We start from the raw sequence: 7865 nt of genomic DNA, 5'->3' as shown, positions 1-7865 counted from the left end.
GCTGGGTTTGCACAGGGTTAGCTGGTGTTCACATCAGGAGACAGGGAAAATCAGAAATACGATTAAGAACGATGGCCTGTGAAGTGCAGAAGTGGTAGGGAAATACTGTGTCTGCTTCTTGACTAGCACTGTGGCTTAATGCATTTATTTTAGGTAATTAGTTATAGTATATATAAATTAAGTATAGTAACTGAAACCCAGCTGATTCCCAAGGAGAGCCTTGTTCACCCATGCTTGGGACACAGTATGGGACACGTGCCACACGTTAGTCCAGTCTGTCCTCCGTCACCACGCACAATGTGAATTAAACATTGTTTATAACAAACCTATCCACAGCCTGGCCAGCATCTCGCCTTTTCATGGGCAGAGAGTGCAGGACAGAAAAAACTGCCAGGCTGGGTCTGCTCCTGGCCCACTGCGAATCCCGAGGCGCTCGGCAGGTACCCGGGCCCCGACCGCACACCAGTCACCACGACACCCCCACCTGCAAACCACCTTTATTGGTTTCAATGCACTCATTGCTCAAGGGGATCCGCAGCTCTGAAGAGGGTGGCCGAGGTGCTGGGGGTCTGCAGGGGCTTCCCAGCGCCTGCCACGCTGCCCGGCAGAAACCTCGGGCTCAGTCACCTTGGCTTTTCTTGGGTTCGTCATCTGGAGTTGTCTTCCCCTTGGACAGCGTGGCACCGGCTGCTGCACTGAACAGCCCCAGCGCAGACGACAGCCCAATTTTGGTACCAAGAGAGAAACCCGCAGCTCCTGCAAAGACAGAAAGAGGCGTGATGTCCCGGGGGCATCGATGCTGCCTGCTGAGGGACCGAGCACCGGGCAGAGGTAGCCAAGGCAGAGGTAGCCAAGGGCCTCTCCGGACTGCACTGGGGAGCCGGCTCTGCTCCCCGGGCACAGCCAGCCCCTTTCTGGCTCCGGCCAGTGCTGCCGACGAACGCAGGCGTTGTTCTCGGCAGAAGAGCAGAAGCCTACCTGCATGGCCCCTGATGTCCTCAGCCTTGGGTGCCCCAAGGCTCTTCCTACCGCATCGTGGATCTACCCCTTCCGCCAGTTTTGGGTGATTCAGACCAATGATGGGTTAAAGGGCTGGTTTGGCTCTACAGCAAGCCGAGCATATAACCCCGTGCAACCCTCTGGGGCTGAACCAGCGCAGCTCAGCTCCGCTGCTCTCCCCACTCACCGACCGACTGCAGCACGGCCACGGTGCTGCCGGCAGCCACTCCTCCGTTGCCGGCTATGGCGGCTGCTGACATCATCTTGGCAGCCACGGACCCAGCGGCGATGCCGCTTGCCGTGAACCCCAGCGCACAGATGCCCAGCGGGATGCCAACGAGTGCCACACCTGCAGGCAGGACGTGACGGTGTCACTGGGGTCTCCGCCACCCCCTGCCACCAGCGCACCGAACCCAGGCCCCCAGGAAGGACAGAGGCGTCAGAGCGGGGAGCGAGGGCAGAGGCGTCAGAGCGGGGAGCGAGGGCTGTGGGGTGCAGGGACGGGGACGCCCCATCCTGCGGGAGGAGAGGCGAGGCGTGCAGGGCTGCAGCGGCGGGTGCAGGCACATTTCCAGGCACAGGCCAGCGCTGCCCCCTCCCTCGCAGCTGCACCCGAAGTCTCCCCGGCCATCGCAGCCCCCCCAGCCCGGCCGGGTCCCCCCACTGCCAGCCCGCGGACAGGACCGGGCAGCGATGCCGATCCAACGCCGGACCCTCACCCACTCCGACAGCGGCTCCGATGGTTGCTCCTTTGATGTTTTCCATCGCTAAGAAGGAAAAAGGAAGTCAGGAGGGCGGGCAGGCAGCAAAGCTGCGCTCGGGAGGGGCCGAGCGCCCTGGGCCGGGCAGGGCACGGGCAGCGGTGCGGGCAGCAGCCCCCCCCCGCCGCCCCCCCCGGGCCTCAGCTGCCCCCGGCCCCTGCGGACCCCCCGGGAAGCGGCCGGCGATGGCAGCGGCCCCGCTGCTCCTGGGCGGGGAGGAGAGGGGAGAAGGGGCGAACCCTGCCTGCCCTGCCTGCCCTGCCTGCCCGCCGTACCTGCCTGCCCTGCCTGCCCTGCCTGCCCTGCCTGCCCGCCGCACGGCCTGGCCCGCTCTGCTCTGCCCTGCTCTGCCCGCCGCGCCCCGCCGACCCGGAACGGTGCCGCTGCCGGTGGCGGAGCTGGGGCCGCCCCGTCCCGCCCCCCCCGCCCCCGCCCCCGCCCCCCCCGCTCGGCGCATCACGACCCGGGGAGGAGGCGGAGGTTTGCGCTGGAGCCGCTTTATTTGGGCAGCTAGAGCGGAGGGGGGGTCACGGGAGGGATGCAGGGGGGGGCAGCGGGGTCCGGGGGGTCCCAGCGGGGTCCGCGGGGGGGGTCGCAACGGGGGTTCGGGGCTCCCAGCAGGGTACGGGGGGGTCCCAGAGGGGTTTTGGGGAGGGTTTGGGGGGTCCAAGCGGGGGCCGGGGGGGTCCCAGTGGGGGTTCAGGAGTCCCAGCAGGGGTTCAGGAGGGTTCGGGGGGTCCCAGCGGGGTCCGGGGGGGTCCCAGAGGGGTTTCTGAAGGGTTCGGGGGGTCCCAGTGAGGTCTGGGGGTCTCAGCGGGGGTTCGCGGGGTGTGTGTCACTGCAGACATCAGTGAAGGTTCCCGGGGGGGATCCGGGGGGTCACAGCAGGACAGTCCCGATGGCAGCCCCGATGGCTGACAGGGCAGCCCACACGGCTGTGGGGACTCCTGCTGCACCTGAGGAAGAGGAGGAGAAATCAGCCCGAGCCCCCCAGCCCCAGCACAGGGCCCCCACTGTGCCCCACGGCCTGGGGGAGCACCCCAAGGAGGAGCAGCCCCCCCAGACCTCGCCTCCCTGCTGCCATCGGGCGTCCCCGCAGCCAGGCCAGCGCAGCCAGCGGGGCCGCACCGGGCACCCCAGAGCGGGTGGGACCCTGGGGGCCCCGACTCCTGTGGCCACCTCAGGCCCTCGCCCCACTGCTGGTACCGCCAAAACACGGGGTGCACTGCGGTGACCCCGTGGGTCCCCCATGGCACCGCGCCAGGAGCACTCACCGAGCGACTGCGCTATGGCCACCAGGCTCCCGGCAGCCACCCTCCCGCCATTGGCCACGGCAGCTAGAGACATCATTCTGGCGGCCACGGATCCGGCTGCAATTCCTGCTTTGGTGAAGCCCAGAACATACAGGGCTCCTGGCACTGCCATAGTGAGTCCTGCATCAGAGAGCAACAGCGGTGACACTCCCGCGGGCACGTGTGTCCCCAGGCGGCAAAACCCTCAGCCCCGGGTCGCTGCTCAGACACACGCGTCCCCCAGCCCCGAACCGAGGGGGTGCGTGGAGGCAGAGCTCCGGCTCGCCCGGGCCAGCCCGGAGCAGAGCGGGTGGTGCAGGGTCCGGGGGCCAAACCTCCCCGGCCAGGGCGTCAGTGGGGTCCTGCTCGTGGGCTTCCTGGGACAGGGCGAGGGGCAGCATTTTGGGGAGGGGGCAGCACCCCCTGAGAGGGGTCTGTGTGTGCAGAGCAGCAGCATGAAGCCCCAGGGAAGTGATTTATTTCCGCATGGCATCACCCATCCCCGTGCCCACCAGTGCCTTACCGATCCCTATGGCTGCGCCGATGGCAGGGCCGACAAACTCTGTAACAAAGGAGAGAGCGAGGGCGGTCAGTCGGCAGGGCTGAAAGCGAAGGCGAGCTCCTGCCCTCGCTCTGGGCAGCACTGCAAGGGGCTCCTCCATCCCCTGCCCGCACCCCAGGCCCCCTCCTGCCCGCTGGAGCAGCGTGTGCCCCTTCCCAGGAGCATCCCGGTGCCTCACACCACTGGGACCACAGCTCGTCCCTTCTCCAAAATGCCGGGGAAGCGAGTCCTTGTCGGCACAGCCCTGATGCCCGCGCTGGCCCTGGCCCCATCCCACGAGAGGCCCGTGTCCCTGACCCCCCCGTGCCTTCGCCCAAAAGCAGAGGAAGGTTTTCCGCGTGCCCAGGGGCCGGTGCCCCCTGTCCCCCGCGCTGTCCCGCTGCGGGGCCCATGCCCCTCACCCCGTGAGCTTACCCATGGTGGTCTGGCCTGGGGGGCAGCCGCTGGAGTGAGAGGTGAGCCGGGTCTGGGCTGAGCCTGCTCCTTCAGGGAGCAAGAACAAGAGTTTCTTCCTAGGGCGGTGTGGGCGGTGAGCAGGGCCGGTGGGGGCCCGCAGCCACCCCTCTCCCACGCCATCCTACCCCCCAAGAGCCCCTGGCCACCCCACAAAAGCAGAGAGCCCTAAGACCCCACATTTCTTCCCAGCCCAGGGCTCCCCGGCTGCTCTGCCAGCCCAGCGGGGCGAGCAGCCCCCCACTTTTGTCCCCTCCCTCGGAAAAGGGGTGCTGTCGCCAAACATCCATCGTGGGGCTGTAACCCCATGCCACCAACCTCTCCGTCTGCCGCCAACCAGAAAGTCAGTGCTGCCGGAGCGAGCCTGCCGCTAGTAGTAGGGGCCTCGGGTGACGTCAGGACAGCAATTTTCCAGGAAACCACTCCGTTGGGTTTCGTTTTCCCCGAATTCTTGTTCCGTCTCGGTGTTTACTCTTGGTGTGCCCGGCTCTGCTGGCTGCAGGGCGATGGCTCGCCCATCCCGGGGGGTCAGACCCCGGGGCTGCTCCCCGCAGGGACCCCTCTCCCCCCGACTCCCTCCTGGGGACGCGGGTGCAGGAGGGGCCGGGGCTGCGGCGGGGATGATGCGCCTGGTGGGAGGAGGCTCCCCACGCTTGTGCCATGGCGGCTGGGGCTTTATGGGGCATTTCCCAACGGTTCAGGACTGGTGAAGTTCTGCGGTTTTTGATGAGGACTATGGGCAGTGCGGAGATTGCCACCAGCTGGCGGCAGCGGTGCAGCCCCTCTGGCTGCCTCCCCTCCACCAGGCATCCTCAAAAAAATGGGCCAAAGCCCCATTTGCAAACCCCCTGTTCCCCACTCCCTGCACCCACTCCTCACCCCGAGCCCTCTCGGGGCAGGACGCAGCCAGCCCACCCGGCGGCAGCCCCTCCGGGCCGGGGCGGCGAGGACGCAGCGGGTGCTGTAGCGCATGCGCCGCTGCAGCTGGTTGAAGGGGACCAAATCCAGTTGCAAGTTGATCTGGTTCCTTTTTACCAGCCCCAGGGACGCACCGTCTCTCCGGAGGCGCCGCCTGGGCCGGTGCTGGCGTGGAGGTCCCGGCGCAGGCATGGGGGTCCCGGCGCGGGGGTCCCAGCCCAAAAATACATACTTCTTAACATTCCATAACGCCGGCCGACTCCATATGGGCATATGAAGAAGTATGTAGGGTTGGGAGGGAGAGGCGGGCGGCGTGGGGCTGGGCACGCAGGGCACGGGGCCGCCCGCCGCTCCCGGCAGCGCCCACCGGCTCTGAGCGGTGGGACCCGGGAAGGAGCCGGTGGCTGCGGTGAAGCCCGCGGCCAGGCAGGAGCTGTGGGGAGCACCTCCTGCCCACCCCCAGATCCAGCCTCTGCCTGCGCCCGGCCCCAGGTGCATCCCCAACGGTGGCACTGCCCGTACAGTGCCAGTGCCCGTGGCCACGCCAGAGCAAGGGGACCTGCGCGTCTGGAGAGCAAGACAGTGCCGTGGCCAACGCGTGCGCCTGGGACGCAGCGCCTCTGCACCGGCCGGAGGTCGCTCAGGCTGGCGACGCACCCACCGCCTGGTGTTTCGGCCGGTGGCTGCCCTTCGTGGGCGGTGGGGTGCCCCGGGACGCGGCTGAGGCTCAGCAGTTTGGGCAGTGGGGCACCGTGGGGGGCTGCACCTCCGAGGAGATGGGGCCACGGCCAAGTGCTGTGGCCCATGAGCCCGCAGGGGCCAGCACGGATGGCAACAGTGGGTGCCTGCACTCAGAGCCGCTTCCACATCGGCCCTGGCTCTTGGCAGGGTCAGGATGCAGAAGCTGCACCCCACTGGCACCCTGCACTGCCCCAGCACCCTGCAGCACCCCGGCACTCCCCAGAACCCCCCTGCACCCCACACCGCCTGGTCCCCCTCCCGCTGCAGCCCATGTGCCAGCACAGCAGTTGCAGCTCAGTGCAGCTGGGGCCAGCGCTGGGGGGGGACACCCACCTCCCGCACCCCACCCACCCTGCCCGGCTCCTTGGCAGGGCCGGGAGAAGGACCCGGGGGTCCGGGCCCTCCCGACCCGCTCCCCACACTGCGGCTCGGGGCAGGGGAGGCCGGAGACGCCTGCGCCCACGGGAGGGGGTTCAGCTGAGACCTCAGGGGCTGGAGACCATAAGGGGGGTACGGGGGGACTCCCTGTCCCCGGCACAGCGTGGCCAGGGCAGGGCGATGGAGGGGGCAAGTGTCACCATGGCCCATCCCTGCCTTGACCCCAGTGACCTTCCTACCCCTAAATTCATGGCTGGAGCGGTGCGAGAGCAGGGCGCAGGGAGCCATGCCGGGGGTCCCAGCCCTGCCCCCTCCCAGGACGGGGGAGCACGGGGTGCGAGGGGGGCCAGGCTGCAGGCAGGAGGGGCGCGGGGCTGGCCAGGCCCGGCGCGGCCGTGACTCAGCGCCGGGAGCCATGGCCACACGCGCTGCAGCTCTCTGCAAGGAGCCGGTGGGTGCCAAGTACGCACTCACTGCACTGGCCCCGCTCACGGCACCCGCAGGCAGTGGAGGTGATGCTCGGTGGTCCCCGGAGCTGCCAGCCATCACTGTGGGGCACAGGGCTGCTGCCATCACTGCCACGGTCCACCCAGGATGCTCCACCAGCACCCCGGGGCCTCCCACACGGCCGGTCCCCAGGGACCTGGTGCTGGGGACCCCAGAGACACAGCTCCCAGCACCCGAGTCCCCAGCCCAGCAGCAGCGGTGGGGCAGAGCGTGTCCAGCTGGACCAGCATCCCTGCCCCCCCAAAAACGCAGACTGAGCTTATCCGGATAGCTTACCCAGAGGCTGGAGGCTGCAGAGATGTGCCCTCTTAACCCTTCGGGCTCCGCTGGCCCAGCAGCACAGTGGGATGCTGCCACACAGTTTTGCTGTAGGGGTGCAGGGGATCCCAGGGGCCGGCGGGGCTGTTGGGGCGCTGCAGGAGCCAAAAGCCAGCAGTTGCTCCCACCCCGAGCCCCCAGAGCCAGGGCGCAGGGTCAGGGCTGTCGCATCCCAGCCCAGTCCAGCCTCAGCCGCCTCGGCTGACCTTGGGCAGCCTCCTGGGACGGCAGTGCTAGGGGTACGCCAGCCCGGGGAGCCCACACAGCCCCATCCCACGGCACCGTCCCCGCAGCCCTCAGCCGGGCTCTCCCGGTGACCTTGGGGGGCCGCACCCAGCACCGCGGGATGCTCGGCGCATCCAGGGCGCCCCATTTCGCCCAACCGCAGCCCGCGCCGCCCCTGCCCGCTCCCGCCACCCTTCTCTGCCCCTGCCCTTCCCCACGGCCCATCTCTGCCCCACTGCCCTCTCTGTGCCCAGACGTTCCCAACCACCAGCACAAGCCCCTCCGCAGCCCTGGGGGTGGCCCCACCACTGCAGGCAGCCCCAAGCCCTCCCCAGCCCCAGTGCTGCCCTTGACGGCTGCAGATGCGTCCCCAAGCCAAAGCCTCTCCCTGCCTTTGGCTCAGGGAGCTCTGCCCCGGGGCAGCCCCCCTCCCACAGCTCCTCTGTGCCCCCACACCAGCCTGGAGCCCCCCGACCTGGGCAGCCCCTGCGTCCCCCGCCTGCCCCCAGAGCAGCTCCCTGCCCCAGGCAGGGCAGCTTATGGGCACCGGGGGCAAATGGCCTTGCAGGGGGGAGGCGAAGGAGCTGGGGGGGCTGCCGGGGCCGGCCATGGCACCCATGCTCTTGCACAGCACCCAACAGCCCCAGCCTGTCTATAAAAGGAAGCATCTTTTTTCCCCGCTCCCCCCAGCGCTGCGTGCCCGGCCGTGCT

The 7865-nt window shown here is 68.5% G+C and overlaps 2 protein-coding genes across 3 annotated transcripts; both read right to left on the bottom strand.

The window, feature by feature from the left end:
- Positions 1-483: 483 nt before the first annotated feature.
- LOC309598774 (uncharacterized protein) lies at positions 484-2182 on the bottom strand. The gene is made up of 4 exons (XM_082329684.1): positions 2036-2182; positions 1719-1766; positions 1187-1348; positions 484-756 (listed from the first exon to the last, which is right to left on the bottom strand). The coding sequence occupies exons 2-4, from the start codon at positions 1762-1764 to the stop codon at positions 620-622; spliced, it is 345 nt and encodes a 114-aa protein (XP_082185810.1). The 5' UTR covers positions 1765-1766; positions 2036-2182; the 3' UTR covers positions 484-619.
- A 281-nt stretch (positions 2183-2463) lies between these two features.
- LOC309598775 (interferon alpha-inducible protein 27-like protein 2A) lies at positions 2464-4528 on the bottom strand. 2 transcript variants are annotated; one of them, XM_082329685.1, is made up of 5 exons: positions 4386-4528; positions 4029-4097; positions 3576-3614; positions 3035-3193; positions 2467-2716 (listed from the first exon to the last, which is right to left on the bottom strand). In XM_082329685.1, the coding sequence occupies exons 2-5, from the start codon at positions 4030-4032 to the stop codon at positions 2640-2642; spliced, it is 279 nt and encodes a 92-aa protein (XP_082185811.1). In that variant the 5' UTR covers positions 4033-4097; positions 4386-4528; the 3' UTR covers positions 2467-2639. The 2 variants fall into 2 exon arrangements, with proteins under 2 accessions (XP_082185812.1, XP_082185811.1); XM_082329686.1 differs by lacking the exon at positions 4386-4528 and having other exon boundaries at positions 2464-2716; positions 4029-4122.
- Positions 4529-7865: the final 3337 nt, after the last annotated feature.

This window comes from Platalea leucorodia (genome assembly GCF_965183815.1).
Source record: "Platalea leucorodia genome assembly, chromosome: 18".
In the NCBI taxonomy this organism is placed as follows: Eukaryota; Metazoa; Chordata; class Aves; order Pelecaniformes; family Threskiornithidae; genus Platalea; species Platalea leucorodia.
Note: the sequence above shows the minus strand (reverse complement) of the source record. Positions and strands in the feature narration are given on the sequence as shown.

Coding starts and splice junctions, on each gene's coding strand:
- LOC309598774 (XM_082329684.1), bottom strand. CDS start 1,764: ATGGAAAACATCAAAGGAGCAACCATCGGAGCCGCTGTCGGAGTGG. Junction 1,349..1,718: donor CGGAGCCGCTGTCGGAGTGG/GTGAGGGTCCGG, acceptor TCCTGCCTGCAG/GTGTGGCACTCGTTGGCATC. Junction 757..1,186: donor GGCCGTGCTGCAGTCGGTCG/GTGAGTGGGGAG, acceptor CTGTCTTTGCAG/GAGCTGCGGGTTTCTCTCTT.
- LOC309598775 (XM_082329685.1), bottom strand. Junction 3,194..3,575: donor CGGCGCAGCCATAGGGATCG/GTAAGGCACTGG, acceptor TCTCTGATGCAG/GACTCACTATGGCAGTGCCA. Junction 2,717..3,034: donor GGCCATAGCGCAGTCGCTCG/GTGAGTGCTCCT, acceptor CCTCTTCCTCAG/GTGCAGCAGGAGTCCCCACA.